Source organism: Salmo trutta, unplaced genomic scaffold, assembly GCF_901001165.1.
Source record: "Salmo trutta unplaced genomic scaffold, fSalTru1.1, whole genome shotgun sequence".
Lineage (NCBI taxonomy): Eukaryota > Metazoa > Chordata > Actinopteri > Salmoniformes > Salmonidae > Salmo > Salmo trutta.
Window position 1 is genome coordinate 22,570 of NW_021822705.1, and position 19,931 is coordinate 42,500.

The following is a 19,931-nucleotide window of genomic DNA, read 5'->3' on the forward strand; positions in this document are numbered from 1 at the left end:
GTATAAACCAGTCACCTACATCTGATCTGGGTAATATTGGTTCTGTTATGTGTTGTATAGTATAAACCAGTCACCTACATCTGATCTGGGTAATATTGGTTCTGTTATGTGTTGTATAGTATAAACCAGTCACCTACATCTGATCTGGATAATATTGGTTCTGTTATGTGTTGTATAGTATAAACCAGTCACCTACATCTGATCTGGGTGATATTGGTTCTGTTATGTGTTTATATAGTATAAACCAGTCCCCTACATCTGATCTGAGTGATATTGGTTCTGTTATGTGTTGTATAGTATAAACCAGTCACCTACATCTGATCTGAGTGATATTGGTTCTGTTATGTGTTGTATAGTATAAACCAGTCACCTACATCTGATCTGGGTGATATTGGTTCTGTTATGTGTTGTATAGTATAAACCAGTCACCTACATCTGATCTGGGTGATATTGGTTCTGTTATGTGTTGTATAGTATAAACCAGTCACCTACATCTGATCTGGGTGATATTGGTTCTGTTATGTGTTGTATAGTATAAACCAGTCACCTACATCTGATCTGGGTGATATTGGTTCTGTTATGTCTTGTATAGTATAAACCAGTCCCCTACATCTGATCTGAGTGATATTGGTTCTGTTATGTGTTGTATAGTATAAACCAGTCACCTACATCTGATCTGAGTGATATTGGTTCTGTTATGTGTTGTATAGTATAAACCAGTCACCTACATCTGATCTGGGTGATATTGGTTCTGTTATGTGTTGTATAGTATAAACCAGTCACCTACATCTGATCTGGGTGATATTGGTTCTGTTATGTGTTGTATAGTATAAACCAGTCACCTACATCTGATCTGGGTGATATTGGTTCTGTTATGTGTTGTATAGTATAAACCAGTCACCTACATCTGATCTGGGTGATATTGGTTCTGTTATGTCTTGTATAGTATAAACCAGTCACCTACATCTGATCTGAGTGATATTGGTTCTGTTATGTGTTGTATAGTATAAACCAGTCACCTACATCTGATCTGGGTGATATTGGTTCTGTTATGTCTTGTATAGTTGTCACTTGGCCTGAGACATGGCTGTAGACTCCTATAGACAACAACCTTACATCCTGAGGAGCCATGTCTCACTAGCTTTCTGCTGTCATAACAATGCTATCCTGAACCTGGTAGCCTGTTAAACTGTAAACCTGTGTACTGAATCAGACTTGTAGTGGTGTTGTTGTCCTGTGTCTGTGTGACAGGAAGCTGATGAAGAAGCTGAGTATGGAGCCTCCAGAGAGGATCACCAGCCTACAGACTCTATGGGACAACCACAAAGTAGCAGAACCAGGACCGTGTGGTGAATACAATACCATATTCACTGTGTGCGTGCGTGCGTGCGTGCGTGTGTGTGTGTGTGTGCGTGCGTGCCCGCATATCGCTACATTGACTCTCCGCTCTCTCTCTCTTTCCTCTCTCTTTCCACTGTCTGTCTCTGTCTCTCTCTGTCTATCTCTCTGTCTCTGTGTCTCTGTCTATCTCTCTGTCTCTGTCTCTGTCTCTGTCTCTCTCTCTCTGTTTCTCTGTCTGGCTTTCTCTCTGTCGCTCTCTCGTCTGTCTGTCTGTCTCTCTCCGTCTCTGTCTTTCTCTGTCTGTCTGTCTCTCTCTCTCCCCCCTCTCTCCCCCCTCTCTCCCCCCTCTCTCTCTCTCTCCAGGTGGTTTCTCTCAGATGTACAGATGTGTGTGTGACTGGCTGGGTCTGCCCTACAGAGAGGAAGTTCAATGGGTCAGTATCCTCTTGGCTAACGTAGATACTTCACAAATTATTTATGACAAAATTAATTATTACTATCAGGTGTATTTGAACATTTCCTATGTTAAAGTCACCATTGCAGTGGTGAAACAGCAACCCAGACAACATCTATCACATTACATTTGAACAATAAATCCTTTGTGAATTCTTTGTTTCCATGTTGTCTTGTCGGTTCAATAGAACATGTAGCCCTGGTACTGTAGGTTCTAGAATCACTATGACAGCGATGACACACCTACTCTAACAGTCACTTCCTGTCTAATCACATCAGAGTTTATTGGTAGCATACACAGATTTGTAGATGTTATTCTTCTGTTTCCAGCTCCAACAGAGCAGTAATATACAGTACACACCTATCACACTTAACAGGATATAGACACACCGTCTGTTGCATAAAATGTGATTAGAAATAGTTTGTTAATTCTTCATTTTGATGTGCTTGATTCCATTTAACGTAGCTATTTGATTACTATGACAGTGGTGAGAAGGAAGCTCACAGTCTGTTTCCTGTCACGTCTTCTAGGATGTTGACACCATCTATCTGACTCAAGACACACGGGATCTCAGCCTGCAGGACTTCAGTCATCTGGAGAATAGGTGAGTCACTAGGTTCAAGACACACGGGATCTCAGCCTGCAGGACTTCAGTCATCTGGAGAATAGGTGAGTCACTAGGTTCAAGACACACGGGATCTCAGCCTGCAGGACTTCAGTCATCTGGAGAATAGGTGAGTCACTAGGTTCAAGACACATGGGATCTCAGCCTGCAGGACTTCAGTCATCTGGAGAATAGGTGAGTCACTAGGTTCAAGACACACGGGATCTCAGCCTGCAGGACTTCAGTCACCTGGAGAATAGGTGAGTCACTAGGTTCAAGACACACGGGATCTCAGCCTGCAGGACTTCAGTCACCTGGAGAATAGGTGAGTCACTAGGTTCAAGACACACGGGATCTCAGCCTGCAGGACTTCAGTCATCTGGAGAATAGGTGAGTCACTAGGTTCAAGACACACAGGATCTCAGCCTGCAGGACTTCAGTCATCTGGAGAATGGGTGAGTCACTAGGTTCAAGAAACACGGGATCTCAGCCCTCAGGACTTCAGTCATCTGGAGAATAGGTGAGTCACTAGGTTGTATCTCATACACTGTAGTACTCTATCATGGCAGCTACTGAACAGTAATACAGTAATACACTTTGTCATATTTTCTAACATTAATGTTAAAGGGGAAATCCGCAGTAACAAAGCAATAACAAAGAGTTGTCCCACTACTGTTTCGGTAAAAAGCTGAGGGATGTGGCTAAAGTGACCAGTCTCAGATGAATGGACAGCTCTGGGTGGAAGGACAGACCATCCATAATATACACTGGTTGTTTGCATTAACTTTGTTCACAAACAATCGAGTAAAACACACTTATATTTTGCGTTCTGATGGGTACGACAGTTGATGAGGCATTTATAAATTATATTCTTCAAGAATCAATGAGTACGTATCATTCATTTATAAATGATATTCTTCTAGAATCAATGGGTACGTATCGTTCATTTATAAATTATATTCTAGAATCAATGGGTACGTATCATTCATTTATAAATGATATTCTTCTAGAATCAATGGGTACGTATCGTTCATTTATAAATTATATTCTAGAATCAATGGGTACGTATCGTTCATTTATAAATTATGTTCTAGAATCAATGGGTACGTATCGTTCATTTATAAATTATATTCTAGAATCAATGGGTACGTATCGTTCATTTATAAATGATATTCTTCTAGAATCAATGGGTACGTATCGTTCATTTATAAATGATATTCTTCTAGAATCAATGGGTACGTATCGTTCATTTATAAATTATATTCTAGAATCAATGGGTACGTATCGTTCATTTATAAATTATATTCTAGAATCAATGGGTACGTATCGTTCATTTATAAATTATATTCTAGAATCAATGGGTACGTATCGTTCATTTATAAATTATATTCTAGAATCAATGGGTACGTATCGTTCATATATAAATTATATTCTTCTAGAATCAATGGGTACGTATCGTTCATTTATAAATTATATTCTAGAATCAATGGGTACGTATCGTTCATTTATAAATTATATTCTAGAATCAATGGGTACGTATCGTTCATATATAAATGATATTCTTCTAGAATCAATGGGTACGTATCGTTCATTTATAAATTATATTCTAGAATCAATGGGTACGTATCGTTCATTTATAAATTATATTCTAGAATCAATGGGTACGTATCGTTCATTTATAAATTATATTCTAGAATCAATGGGTACGTATCGTTCATTTATAAATTATATTCTAGAATCAATGGGTACGTATCGTTCATATATAATTATATTCTTCTAGAATCAATGGGTACGTATCGTTCATTTATAAATTATATTCTAGAATCAATGGGTACGTATCGTTCATTTATAAATTATATTCTAGAATCAATGGGTACGTATCGTTCATTTATAAATTATATTCTAGAATCAATGGGTACGTATCGTTCATTTATAAATGATATTCTTCTAGAATCAATGGGTACGTATCGTTCATTTATAAATTATATTCTAGAATCAATGGGTATGTATCGTTCATTTATAAATTATATTCTAGAATCAATGGGTGCGTATCGTTCATTTATAAATTATATTCTAGAATCAATGGGTACGTATCGTTCATTTATAAATTATATTCTAGAATCAATGGGTACGTATCGTTCATTTATAAATTATATTCTAGAATCAATGGGTACGTATCGTTCATTTATAAATTATATTCTAGAATGAATGGGTACGTATCGTTCATTTATAAATTATATTCTAGAATCAATGGGTACGTATCGTTCATTTATAAATTATATTCTAGAATCAATGGGTACGTATCGTTCATTTATAAATTATATTCTTCTAGAATCAATGGGTACGTATCGTTCATTTATAAATGATATTCTTCTAGAATTAATGGGTACGTATCGTTCATTTATAAATTATATTCTAGAATCAATGGGTACGTATCGTTTTTATAAATTATATTCTTCTAGAATCAATGGGTACGTATCGTTCATTTATAAATTATATTCTAGAATCAATGGGTACGTATCGTTCATTTATAAATTATATTCTAGAATCAATGGGTACGTATCGTTCATTTATAAATTATATTCTTCTAGAATCAATGGGTACGTATCGTTCATTTATAAATTATTTTCTAGAATCAATGGGTACGTATCGTTCATTTATAAATTATATTCTAGAATCAATGGGTACGTATCATTCATTTATAAATTATATTCTAGAATGAATGGGTACGTATCGTTCATTTATAAATTATATTCTTCTAGAATCAATGGGTACGTATCGTTCATTTATAAATTATATTCTTCTAGAATCAATGGGTACGTATCGTTCATTTATAAATTATATTCTAGAATCAATGGGTACGTATCGTTCATTTATAAATTATATTCTTCTAGAATCAATGGGTACGTATCGTTCATTTATAAATTATATTCTAGAATCAATGGGTACGTATCGTTTTTATAAATTATATTCTTCTAGAATCAATGGGTATGTATCGTTCATTTATAAATTATATTCTAGAATCAATGGGTACGTATCGTTCATTTATAAATTATATTCTTCTAGAATCAATGGGTACGTATCGTTCATTTATAAATGATATTCTTCTAGAATCAATGGGTACGTATCGTTCATTTATAAATTATATTCTTCTAGAATCAATGGGTACGTATCGTTCATTTATAAATTATATTCTTCTAGAATCAATGGGTACGTATCGTTCATTTATAAATTATATTCTAGAATCAATGGGTACGTATCGTTCATTAATAAATTAATTTCTAGAATCAATGGGTACGTATCGTTCATTTATAAATTATATTCTAGAATCAATGGGTACGTATCGTTCATTTATAAATTATATTCTAGAATCAATGGGTACGTATCGTTCATTTATAAATTATATTCTTCTAGAATCAATGGGTACGTATCGTTCATTTATAAATTATATTCTAGAATCAATGGGTACGTATCGTTCATTTATAAATTATATTCTAGAATCAATGGGTACGTATCGTTCATTTATAAATTATATTCTTCTAGAATCAATGGGTACGTATCGTTCATTTATAAATTATATTCTTCTAGAATCAATGGGTACGTATCGTTCATTTATAAATTATATTCTAGAATGAATGGGTACGTATCGTTCATTTATAAATTATTTTCTAGAATCAATGGGTACGTATCGTTCATTTATAAATTATATTCTAGAATCAATGGGTACGTATCGTTCATTTATAAATCTATATTCTAGAATCAATGGGTAGTATCGTCATTTATAATAATTATATTCTTCTAGAATCACTGGGTCACGTATCGTTCATTTATAAATTATATCTTCTCGAATCAATGGGTACGTATCGTTCCTTTCTAAATTATATTCTCTGAATCAATGGGTACGTATCGTTCATTTCTAAATTATATTCTAGAATCAATGGGTAGTATCGTTCATTTCTAAATATATTCTAGAATCAATGGGTACGTATCGTTCATTTATAAATATATTCTAGAATCAATGGGTACGTATCGTTCATTTATCAATCTATATTCTTCTAGAATCAATGGGTACGTATCGTTCATTTATAAATTATATTCTAGAATTCAATGGGTACGTATCGTTCATTTATAAATATATTCTTCTAGAATCAATGGGTACGTATCGTCTCATTTTTAAATTATATTCTTCTAGAATCAATGGGACGTATCGTTCATTTATAAATTATATTCTAGAATCAATGGGTACGTATCGTTCATTTATAAATTATATTCTAGAATCAATGGGTACGTATCGTTCATTTATAAATTATATTCTAGAATCAATGGGTACGTATCGTTCATTTATAAATTATATTCTTCTAGAATCAATGGGTACGTATCGTTCATTTATAAATTATATTCTAGAATCAATGGGTACGTATCGTTCATTTATAAATTATATTCTAGAATCAATGGGTACGTATCGTTCATTTATAAATTATATTCTAGAATCAATGGGTACGTATCGTTCATTTATAAATTATATTCTTCTAGAATCAATGGGTACGTATCGTTCATTTATAAATTATATTCTAGAATCAATGGGTACGTATCGTTCATTTCTAAATTATATTCTAGAATCAATGGGTACGTATCGTTCATTTATAAATTATATTCTTCTAGAATCAATGGGTACGTATCGTTCATTTATAAATTATATTCTAGAATCAATGGGTATGTATCGTTCATTTATAAATTATATTCTTCTAGAATCAATGGGTACGTATCGTTCATTTATAAATTATATTCTAGAATCAATGGGTACGTATCGTTCATTTATAAATTATATTCTAGAATCAATGGGTACGTATCGTTCATTTAGAAATTATATTCTAGAATCAATGGGTACGTATCGTTCATTTATAAATTATATTCTTCTAGAATCAATGGGTATGTATCGTTCATTTATAAATTATATTCTTCTAGAATCAATGGGTACGTATCGTTCATTTATAAATTATATTCTAGAATCAATGGGTACCTATCGTTCATTTGTAAATTATATTCTAGACTCAATGGTACGTATCGTTCATTTATAAATTATATTCTAGAATCAATGGGTACGTATCGTTCATTTAGTAAATTATATTCTAGAATCAATGGGTACGTATCGTTCATTTATAAATTATATTCTAGAATCAATGGGTACGTATCGTTATTTATAAATTATATTCTTCTAGAATCAATGGGTACGTATCGTTTATAATTATTTCTTCTAGAATCAATGGGTACGTATCGTTCATTTATAAATTATATTCTAGAATCAATGGGTACGTATCGTTCATTTATAAATTATTATTCTAGAATCAATGGGTACGTATCGTTCATTTATAAATTATATTCTAGAATCAATGGGTACGTATCGTTCATTTATAAATTATATTCTAGAATCAATGGGTACGTATCGTTCATTTATAAATTATATTCTAGAATCAATGGGTACGTATCGTTCATTTATAAATTATATTCTAGAATCAATGGGTACGTATCGTTCATTTATAAATTATATTCTAGAATCAATGGGTACGTATCGTTCATTTATAAATTATATTCTAGAATCAATGGGTACGTATCGTTCATTTATAAATTATATTCTTCTAGAATCAATGGGTACGTATCGTTCATTTATAAATTATATCTTCTAGAATCAATGGGTACGTATCGTTCATTTATAAATTATATTCTAGAATCAATGGGTACGTATCGTTCATTTATAAATTATATTCTAGAATCAATGGGTACGTATCGTTCATTTATATATCTTCTAGAATCAATGGGTATAGTATCGTTTCATTTATAAATTATATTCTTCTAGAATCAATGGGTACGTATCGTTCATTTATAAATTATATTCTTCTAGAATCAATGGGTACGTATCGTTCATTTATAAATTATATTCTAGAATCAATGGGTAGTATCGTTCATTTATAAATTATATTCTAGAATCAATGGGTACGTATCGTCATTTATAAATTATATTCTTCTAGAATCAATGGGTACGTATCGTTCATTTATAAATTATATTTCTAGAATCAATGGGTACGTATCGTCATTTAATATTATATTCTAGAATCAAGGTGTGACGTATCGTTCATTCTTAATTATATCTAGAATCAATGGGTACGTATCGTTCATTTATAAATTATATTCTAGAATCAATGGGTACGTATCGTTCATTTATAAATTATATTCTAGAATCAATGGGTACGTATCGTTCATTTATAAATTATATTCTAGAATCCAATGGGTACGTATCGTTCATTTATAAATTATATTTCTAGAATCAATGGGTACGTATCGTTCATTTATAATTATATTCCTTCTAGAATCAATGGGTACGTATCGTTCATTTATCAATTATATTCTAGAATCACTGGGTACGTATCGTTCATTTTAAATATATCTAGAATCAATGGGTACGTATCGTTCATTTATAAATTATATTCTTCTAGAATCAATGGGTACGTATCGTTCATTTATAAATTATATTCTAGAATCAATGGGTACGTATCGTTCATTTATAAATTATATTCTAGAATCAATGGGTACGTATCGTTCATTAAAATTATATTCTTCTAGAATCAATGGGTACGTATCGTTCATTTATAAATTATATTCTAGAATCAATGGGTACGTATCGTTCATTTATAAATTATATTCTTCTAGAATCAATGGGTACGTATCGTTCATTTTTAAATTATATTCTTCTAGAATCAATGGGTACGTATCGTTCATTTATAAATTATATTCTAGAATCAATGGGTACGTATCGTTCATTTATAAATTATATTCTAGAATCAATGGGTACGTATCGTTCATTATAAATTATATTCTTCTAGAATCAATGGGTACGTATCGTTCATTTATAAATTATATTCTAGAATCAATGGGTACGTATCGTTCATTTATAAATTATATTCTTAGAATCAATGGGTACGTATCGTCATTTATAAATTATATTCTAGAATCAATGGGTACGTATCGTTCATTTATAAATTATATTCTAGAATCAATGGGTACGTATCGTTCATTTATAAATTATATTTCTAGAATCCATGGGTACGTATCGTTCATTTATAAATTATATTCTAGAATCAATGGGTACGTATCGTTCATTTATCAATTATATTCTAGAATCAATGGGTACGTATCGTTCATTTATAATTATATTCTAGAATCAATGGGGTACGTATCGTTCATTTATAAATTATATTCGGTCTACAATCAATGGGTACGTATCGTTCATTTATAAATTATATTCTAGAATCAATGGGTACGTATCGTTCATTTATAAATTATATTCTAGAATCAATGGGTACGTATCGTTCATTTATAAATTATATTCTAGAATCAATGGGTACGTATCGTTCATTTATAAATTATATTCTTCTAGAATCAATGGGTACGTATCGTTCATTTCTAAATTATATTCTAGAATCAATGGGTACGTATCGTTCATTTATAAATTATATTCTTCTAGAATCAATGGGTACGTATCGTTCATTTCTAAATTATATTCTAGAATCAATGGGTACGTATCGTTCATTTATAAATTATATTCTTCTAGAATCAATGGGTACGTATCGTTCATTTATAAATTATATTCTAGAATCAATGGGTATGTATCGTTCATTTATAAATTATATTCTTCTAGAATCAATGGGTACGTATCGTTCATTTATAAATTATATTCTAGAATCAATGGGTACGTATCGTTCATTTATAAATTATATTCTGGAATCAATGGGTACTTATCGTTCATTTATAAATTATATTCTAGAATCAATGCATACGTATCGTTCATTTATAAATTATATTCTTCTAGAATCAATGGGTACGTATCGTTTTTATAAATTATATTCTTCTAGAATCAATGTGTACGTATCGTTCATTTATAAATTATATTCTAGAAATCAATGGGTACGTATCGTTCATTTATAAATTCATATTATAGAATCAATGGGTAAGTATCGTCATTTATAAATTTAGATCGTCTAGAATCAATTGGGTACGTATCGTGTCATGTATAAATTAGATAGTTCTTCTAGAAATCAATGGGTACGTATCGTTCTTTATAAATTATATCTTCTAGAATCAATGGGTACGTATCGTCATTTATAAATTATATTCTTCCTAGAATCAATGGGTACGTATCGTTCATTTTATAAATTATTCTTCTAGAATCAAGTGGGTACGTATCGTTCATTTATAAATTATATTCTTCCTAGAATCAATGGGTACGTATCGTTCATTTATAAATTATATTCTAGAATCAATGGGTACGTATTGTTCATTTATAAATTATATTCTAGAATCAATGGGTACGTATCGTTCATATATAAATTATATTCTAGAATCAATGGGTACGTATCGTTCATTTTTAAGTCCAAAAATGTATGTAGCAACTGCAGATTGTCCCTTTAACTTTGTAACGTTTTACTTTGTAATTAACTTCTTATGCAGTATATCTCATATTATAATGGTTGTTTATTGGAAATAAAAAATGCCTTTACGTTGTTATTAGTTTCCTGATATGGGTTTACTGAAGCAGCCTTCATCCATTCTCCCAAGGTGATGGATATTTTCTCTGTGTCCCTGGCAGGGATCTAGTGGCTATAATAGCAGTATTGGAGTACAACCAATGGTTCACAAAGCTCTCCACAAAGGATTGTAAACTGGTGAGTTAAACTGAGCCTTCGTACCCCCACTCAGTCTGCCTCTCTCTCTCTCTCTCTCTCTCTCTCTCTACCTCTACCTCTACCTCTCTCTCTCTCTCTCTACCTCTCCACCTCTCTCTCTCTCTCTCTCTCTCTCTCTCTCTCTACCTCTCTCTCTCTCTCTCTCTCTCTCTCTTTCTGTCTGCATCTGTCCCCTCCCTTTCCTCATCTGTCTGTCTTTCTCTCCCTCCCCCACGGCAGAACAGTCTAGTGTTTCTCTGTGATAAGACTGTTTATTCCACAAAGACAATGGGTATCAATTACACCGTGTCAGTCCAGTCAGGCCCAAGCATCTCAGACACAATCTGAACATCCTCTCCTCCTAGTCTTGTCAACTATCACACAGTTACATCATGGAGGACACACACACACACACACACACACACACACACACACACACACACAAAGCAGACCAAAAGGCTTTGTGGGGGTAATTAGACTCCGTATGTTAATGTCCTGTATTGACTATGGAGAGAGAGATTAATGTTTATTTATTTTCCCTTTTGTACTTGAACTATTTGCACATCATTACAACACTGTATATAGACATATGACATTTAAAATGTCTCTATTCATTTGGAACTTTAGTGAGTGTAATGTTTACTGTTCATTTTTATTGTTTTTCACTTTTGTTTGTCTATTTCACTTGCTGTGGCAATGTAAATAAAGCCCCTTAAATTGAGAGAGAGGTAGAGAGAGGTAGAGAGAGAGGTAGAGAGAGAGGTAGGTAGAGAGAGGTAGGTAGAGAGAGAGGTAGGTAGAGAGAGAGGTAGGTAGAGAGAGGTAGGTAGAGAGAGAGGTAGGTAAAGGTAGGTAGAGAGAGGTAGGTAGAGAGAGAGGTAGGTAGAGAGAGAGGTAGGTAGAGAGAGAGGTAGGTAAAGGTAGGTAGAGAGAGGTAGGTAGAGAGAGAGGTAGGTAGAGAGAGAGGTAGGTAGAGAGAGGTAGGTAGAGAGAGGTAGGTAGAGAGAGAGGTAGGTAAAGGTAGGTAGAGAGAGGTAGGTAGAGAGAGGTAGGTAGAGAGAGAGGTAGGTAGAGAGAGAGGTAGGTAGAGAGAGGTAGGTAGAGAGAGGTAGGTAGAGAGAGGTAGGTAGAGAGAGAGGTAGGTAGAGAGAGAGGTAGGTAGAGAGAGAGTAGGTAGAGAGAGAGGTAGTTAGAGAGAGAGAGGGTAGAGAGAGGTAGAGAGAGAGAGTAGAGAGAGAGAGGTAGAGAGAGAGAGGTAGAGAGAGAGAGGTAGAGAGAGAGAGGGTAGGTAGAGAGAGAGGCGTAGGTAGAGAGAAAGAGATAGGGGTAGGTAGAGAGAGAGGTAGAGAGAGAGAGGTAGAGAGAGAGGTAGAGAGAGAGAGGTAGAGAGAGAGGGGTAGGTAGAGAGGGGTAGGTAGAGCGAGAGAGATAGAGAGAGGTAGGTCGAGAGAGAGGTAGGTAGGTAGAGAGAGGTAGAGAGAGAGGTAGAGAGAGAGATAGAGAGAGAGATAGAGGTAGAGAGAGGTAGAGAGAGAGGTTAAGAGAGAGGTAGAGAGAGAGGTAGAGAGAGAGGTAGAGAGAGAGGTAGAGAGAGAGAGAGAGAGTAGAGAGAGAGGTAGAGAGAGAGGTAGAGAGAGAGGTAGAGAGAGGTAGAGAGAGAGGTAGAGAGAGAGGTAGAGAGAGAGAGAGAGGTAGAGAGAGGTAGAGAGAGAGGTAGAGAGAGAGATAGAGAGAGAGTTAGAGAGAGAGGTAGAGAGTTAGAGAGAGAGGTAGAGAGAGAGGTAGAGAGATAGAGAGAGAGGTAGAGAGATAGAGAGAGAGGTAGAGAGAGAGGTAGAGAGATAGAGAGAGAGGTAGAGAGAGAGGTAGAGAGAGAGGTAGAGAGAGAGATAGAGAGAGAGGTAGAGAGAGAGGTAGAGAGAGAGGTAGAGAGAGAGATAGAGAGAGAGGTAGAGAGAGAGGTAGAGAGAGAGATAGATAGAGAGATAGAGAGAGAGGTAGAGAGAGAGGTAGAGAGAGAGGTAGAGAGAGAGGTAGAGAGAAAGGTAGAGAGGTAGAGAGAGAGAGAGAGAGAGAGAGGTAGAGAGAGAGAGGTAGAGAGGTAGAGAGAGAGAGAGAGGAGAGAGAGGTAGAGAGAGAGGTAGAGAGAGAGATAGAGAGAGAGGTAGAGAGAGAGGTAGAGAGAGAGAGAGAGGTAGAGAGAGAGGTAGAGAGAGAGGTAGAGAGAGGTAGAGAGAGAGGTAGAGAGAGGGGTGAACCCCTCAGCCCGGTAGCTTTGTTTGAGAGCTAAGTTGCCATAGAAACCAGCGCAGGTGTTTTGGGATGCTGAAGCTCCTGTTTTGACTGGGATGTGATGCATGTGTCTGCTAGTCTGGGACAGGAAAGCATTCATCAGGCTCCTCTGGACCTAATGGCCTTGTTGGTTGGAAGGTTGTGATTTCGATTCCTCTGCATTCCAAAATACCTTAGCATTAAGGAGCTAGATTGGGGGTAAGACCCTGCTATAGACTAGTGTCCTGTCCAGGAGGTGTACTGGTACATCAAGCTGTCTCACTACAGTAACAGGAGATAGACTAGTGTCCTGTCCAGGGGGTGTACTGGTACATCAAGCTGTCTCACTACAGAAACAGGAGATAGACTAGTGTCCTGTCCAGGGGGTGTACTGGTACATCAAGCTGCCTCACTACAGTAACAGGAGATAGACTAGTGTCCTGTCCAGGGGGTGTACTGGTACATCAAGCTGTCTCACTACAGTAACAGGAGATAGACTAGTGTCCTGTCCAGGGGGTGTACTGTACATCAAGCTGTCTCACTACAGAAACAGGAGATAGACTAGTGTCCTGTCCAGGAGGTGTACTGGTACATCAAGCTGTCTCACTACAGAAACAGGAGATAGACTAGTGTCCTGTCCAGGAGGTGTACTGGTACATCAAGCTGTCTCACTACAGTAACAGGAGATAGACTAGTGTCCTGTCCAGGGGGTGTACTGGTACATCAAGCTGTCTCACTACAGAAACAAGAGATAGACTAGTGTCCTGTCCAGGGGGTGTACTGGTACATCAAGCTGTCTCACTACAGTAACAGGAGATAGACTAGTGTCCTGTCCAGGAGGTGTACTGGTACATCAAGCTGCCTCACTACAGAAACAGGAGATAGACTAGTGTCCTGTCCAGGAGGTGTACTGGTACATCAAGCTGTCTCACTACAGTAACAGGAGATAGACTAGTGTCCTGTCCAGGGGGTGTACTGGTACATCAAGCCTGCTCATGCTATACAGAAACAGGAGATAGACTCCTGCTTCTTTGAGCTGTTCCGGCTCACACACTGGTTTTCCAAGATGGCGTAGCAGTCGGATGTGTGTTTTGTCTTGTCCCTTCCTGTCCCTTGTAAACATTGTTTTTCCTTGTTTTTAAAAAAAATATATTTTAATATCACTTTCCATCTACGAACTGAATATACTCTCCTGCAACCTGCCTCACCCAATGTGGTACGGATCTGCTATTTTAATACTTAAGAACCAGAACTCCCATCAAAAGCTAGCCAGCTAACCGGCTACCAGCTAACCGGCTACTAGCTAACCGTGGCCCGCTAGCTGTCTAGAGCACATCGGACTGTTAGCTTAAGAGGCCCATCAGACAAATTCTTTGGCCACTATACCTAGTTTGCCAATTGGCCTGGTTTACCACACGGAGCCCTGCTGATCCATCTTCTGAACTGGAACCACAACAGAAGCAAGCCAGCTAACTAGCTAGTAGTCAGCTAGCCACAGCTAGCAGTCATCAGCTACCTCTAGCACGGACAACTTTCGCCAGTCTGCACAGCGCGACTCAAACCAGAGCAAATCGGACTCAATTTTCTCCATATCTCCGGATTCCTACCGCAAGCTCTGAACGTTTTTTCTTTTTTTTCACATGGATCATCGCAGCTAGCTAGCTGCTATCCGGGTGGCCACTCCTGGCTAACGTCCCTGTCCCGAAGCAAGAACCAATTAGCCTGGAGCTAGCCCTGCCAGGCCCTTCTCCCGGCTAGCCAAAGAGGCCCATCAGCCACTCCCTGTTCTACAATACCTATTTTGCCAACTGGCCCGAACCCCCGCCGACCCATCACGACTGGTCCACCGACGTGATTTGCCCGAGGGGGTTTTCTCAACTGGCTCCGCCATCGCGTCGTCCCCTGAATGCCCATCCATTAGCCTGCTAGCCGCGGCCTGCTAGCTGTCCAGAGCACATCGGACTGTTAGCTTAAGAGGCCCATCGGACAAATTCTTTGGCCACCATACCTATTTTGCCAATTGGCCTGGTTTACCACACAGAGCCCTGCTGATTCGTCTGCCGACGTAATAGCACGAGGGGGCCACAACCAACTTGCCCTCCAAATACACCTCTGCTGTTTTCAACCAAGATCTCAGTGATCACTGCCTCGTTGCCTGCATCTGTAATGGGTCTGCGGTCAAACGACCACCCCTCATCACTGTCAAACGCTCCCTAAAACACTTCAGCGAGCAGGCCTTTCTAATCGACCTGGCCGGGGTATCCTGGAAGGATATTTACCTCATCCCGTCAGTAGAGGATGCCTGGTCATTCTTTAAAAATGCCTTCCTCACCATCTTAAATAAGCATGCCCCTTTCAAAAAATGTAGAACCAAGAACAGATGTAGCCCTTGGTTCTCTCCAGACCTGACTGCCGTTGACCAGCACAAAAACATCCTGTGGCGTTCTGCATTAGCATCAAACAGCCCCCGTGATATGCAACTTTTCAGGGAAGTTAGAAACCAATATGCACAGGCAGTTAGGAAAGCTAAGGCTTGCTTTTTCAAGCAGAAATTTGCATCCTGTAGCACAAACTCAAAAAAGTTCTGGGACACTGTAAAGTCCATGGAGAATAAGAGCACCTCCTCCCAGCTGACCACTACACTGAGGCTAGGAAACACTGTCACCACTGATAAATCCACGATAATTGAGAATTTCAATAAGCATTTTTCTACGGCTGGCCATGCTTTCGACCTGACTACCCCTACCGCGGTCAACAGCCCTGCACTCCCCACAGCAACTCGCACAAGCCTCCCCCATTTCTCCTTCACCCAAATCCAGATAGCTGATGTTCTGAAAGACCTGCAAAATCTGGACCACTACAAATTAGCCCGGCTAGACAATCTGGACCCTCTCTTTCTAAAATGATCTGCCGAAATTGTTGCAACCCCTATCACCAGCCTGTTCAACCTCTCTTTCGTATCGTCTGAGATTCCCAAAGATTGGAAAGCTGCCACGGTCATCCCCCTCTTCAAAGGGGGTGACACTCTAGACCCAAACTGCTGTAGACCTATATCTATCCTACCCTGCCTTTCTAAGGTCTTCCAAAGCCAAGTTAACAAACAGATTACCGACCATTTCGAATCCCACCGTACCTTCTCCGCTATGCAATCTGGTTTCAGAGCTGGTCATGGGTGCACCTCAGCCACGCTCAAGGTCCTAAATGATATCATAACCGCCATCGATAAGAGACATTACTGTGCAGCCATATTCATCGATCTTGCCAAGGCTTTCGACTCTGTCAATCACCACATTCTTATTGGCAGACTCAACAGCCTTGGTTTCTCAATTGCCTTGCCTGATTCACCAACTACTTCTCTGTTAGAGTTCAGTGTGTCAAATCGGAGGGATGGTTGTCCGGACCTCTGGCAGTCTCTATGGGGGTGCCACAGGGTTCAATTCTCGGGCCTACTCTCTTCTCTGTATACATCAATGATGTCGCTCTTGCTGCTGGTGATTCTCTGATCCACCTCTATGCAGACGACACCATTCTGTATACTTCTGGCCCTTCTATGGACACTGTGTTAACAACCCTCCAGACGAGCTTCAATGCCATACAACTCTCCTTCCGTGGCCTCCAACTGCTCTTAAATGCAAGTAAACCTAAATGCATGCTCTTCAAACGATCACTGCCCGAACCTGCCCACCTGTCCAGCATCACTACTCTGGATGGCTCCGACTTAGAATATGTGGACAACTACAAATACCTGGGTCTCTGGATAGACTGTAAACTCTCCTTCCAGACTCACATTATGCATCTCCAGTCCAAAATTAAATCTAGAATCGGCTTCCTATTTCGCAACAAAGCATGCTTCACTCATGCTGCCAAACATACCCTCGTAAAACTGACCATCCTACCGATCCTCGACTTTGGCGATGTCATTTACAAAATTGCCTCCAATACCCTACTCAACAAGTTGGATGCAGTCTATCACAGTGCCATCCGTTTTGTCACCAAAGCCCCATATACTACCCACCACTGCGACCTGTACACTCTCATTGGCTGGTCCTCGCTTCATACTCGTCGCCAAACCCACTTGCTCCAGGTCATCTACAAGACCCTGCTAGGTAAAGCCCCGCCTTATCTCAGCTCACTGGTCACCATAGCAGCACCCACCCGTAGCACACGCTCCAACAGGTATATCTCACAAAGCCAATTCCTCCTTTGGCTGCCTTTCCTTCCAGTTCTCTTATGCCAATGACTGTGTGTTTACATACTGTGTGTTAGCATCCCTCACTGTACTTTGTGTTTAAATCCCTCACTGTACTTTGTGTTTACATCCCTCACTGTACTGTGTGTTTACATCCCTCACTGTACTGTGTGTTAGCACTGTCTCTCTGTCTCTCTGTCTCTCTGTTTCTTTCTCTGTCTTTGTCTCTCTCTCTCTCTCTCTCTCTCTCTCTCTCTCTCTCTCTCTCTCTCTCTCTCTCTCTTTCTCTCTCCCTCAGTCCCAGGGAACAACAGTCCTCTGTGCCACCCCGTTTCTCTCTGCCCCTGAAAAGAGAACCATCTTGCCTCACACAATCCCTCTTTGTCTGTCATAATTAGCATGCTGGCCACCAGAAATGGCTCTCGTATGCATGGAATGTCACTTAGTTGTATTAACGCTGGTGTACTGTTATTCTGATCACTCTTTGTCATATGAATGTAAACAGATAAAGAGACTATTGACCTCCCTCTGCTCTGCATAGCTGCACTTTGATTCACTTGATTCACACAAAGGATGGATGACAGAGAGAATCAACAGGCCCTGAACTGAAGGGATATATTTGATTTGATTCACACAAAGGATGGATGACAGAGAGAATCAACATGCCCTGAACTGAAGGGATATATTTGATTTGATTCACTTGATTCACACAAAGGATGGATGGCAGAGAAGAATCAACAGGCTTGAACTGAGGGGATGTATTTGATTTAATTCATTTGATTCCCTCAGAGAATGGATGGGCAGAGAGGAATCAACAGGCCCCACAGAAAGCAGAGAACTGGGTCAGGAGCTCTGTTTTGCAGCAGTGCAGAAGTTGGTTGCTCTCGTTGAATTTTTGATCAATCCTAAATGTAGGTTTCGTCTCCTGGCTCCCTTTTTACAGACCACCCCGTGGTCTCTCTTCTCAATCAGAGCCCTCATTCCAAACCTCTTTCCCTCGTCCCCCTGTGGTGGGGGGGGGGGGGGGGGGTAGATGGTTCCTTACCCTCCCTGACATGCTTGGACAGACAATCACCTCTGCTTTTAGGACGCCCAAAAGAGAGTGGTCTGGCTCACGTTAAGTGGAGTGCTGAAAGCAGAGGGCCGTTGTGGGGGTGGAACCTGTGTCACTATGCCATCAGTGATTGGGTGAAAACTGCAGACTCTGAGATACATCCTCCTACATTGAACAACAGGAAAATGTTCATTGAGTTAACAATCCGTTTCCAAATCAAATAAAATGTATTTATAAAGCCCTTCTTACATCAGCTGATATCTCAAAGTGCTGTACAGAAACCCAGCCTAAAACCCCAAACAGCAAGCAATGCAGGTGTAGAAGCACAGTGGCTAGGAAAAACTCCCTAGAAGGGACAGAACCTAGGAAGAAACCTAGAGAGGAACCAGGCTATGAGGGGTGGCCAGTCCTCTTCTGGCTGTGCCGGGTGGAGATTATAACAGCACATGGCCAAGATGTTCAAATGTTCATAGATAACCAACAGGGTCAAATAATAGTAATCACAGTGGTTGTCGAGATTGCAACAGGTCAGCACCTCAGGACTAAATGTCAGTTGGCTTTTCATAGCCGATCATTCAGAGTATCTCTACCGCTCCTGCTGTCTCTAGAGAGTTGAAAACAGCAGGTCTGGGACAGGTAGCACGTCCGGTGAACAGGTCAGGGTTCCATAGCCGCAGGCAGGATAGTTGAAACTGGAGCAGCAGCATGGCCAGGTGGACTGAGGACAGCAAGGAGTCATCAGGCCAGGTAGTCCTGAGGCATGGTCCTAGGGCTCAGGTCCTCCGAGAGAAAGAAAGAAAGAATTAGAGAGAGCATAATTCACACAGGACACCAGATAAGACAGGAGAAATACTCCAGATAAAACAGACTGACCCTAGCCCCCGACACATAAACTACTGTAGCATAAATACTGGAGGCTGAGACAGGAGGGGTTGGGAGACACTGTGGCCCCGTCCGACTATACCCCCAGACAGGGCCAAACAGGCAGGATATAACCCCACCCACTTTGCCAAAGCACAGCCCCCACACCACTAGAGGGATACCTTCAACCACCAACTTACCATCCTGAGACAAGGCCGAGTATAGCCCACAAAGATCTCCGCCACGGCAGAAACTCAAGTGACGCACCCCTCCTAGGGACGGCATGGAAGAGCACCAGTAAGTCAGTGACTCAGCCCCTGTAATAGGGTTAGAGGCAGAGAATCCCAGTGGAGAGAGGTGAACCGGCCAGGCAGAGACAGCATGGGCGGTTCGTCGCTCCTGTGCCTTTCCGTTCATCTTCACACTCCTGGGCCAGACTA

The 19,931-nt window shown here is 39.0% G+C and overlaps 1 protein-coding gene across 2 annotated transcripts in view; it reads left to right on the forward strand.

The window, feature by feature from the left end:
- The window catches only part of LOC115183922 (F-actin-uncapping protein LRRC16A), a gene marked incomplete at its 5' end in the record, with an annotated part of 152,199 nt that overhangs the window by 15,354 nt on the left and 116,914 nt on the right, over positions 1-19,931 (forward strand). For both annotated transcript variants that reach the window (XM_029744898.1, XM_029744899.1), the window contains 4 exon segments: positions 1,252-1,349; positions 1,705-1,775; positions 2,326-2,399; positions 11,041-11,116. In XM_029744898.1, coding sequence (XP_029600758.1) covers positions 1,252-1,349; positions 1,705-1,775; positions 2,326-2,399; positions 11,041-11,116 — 319 coding nt within the window.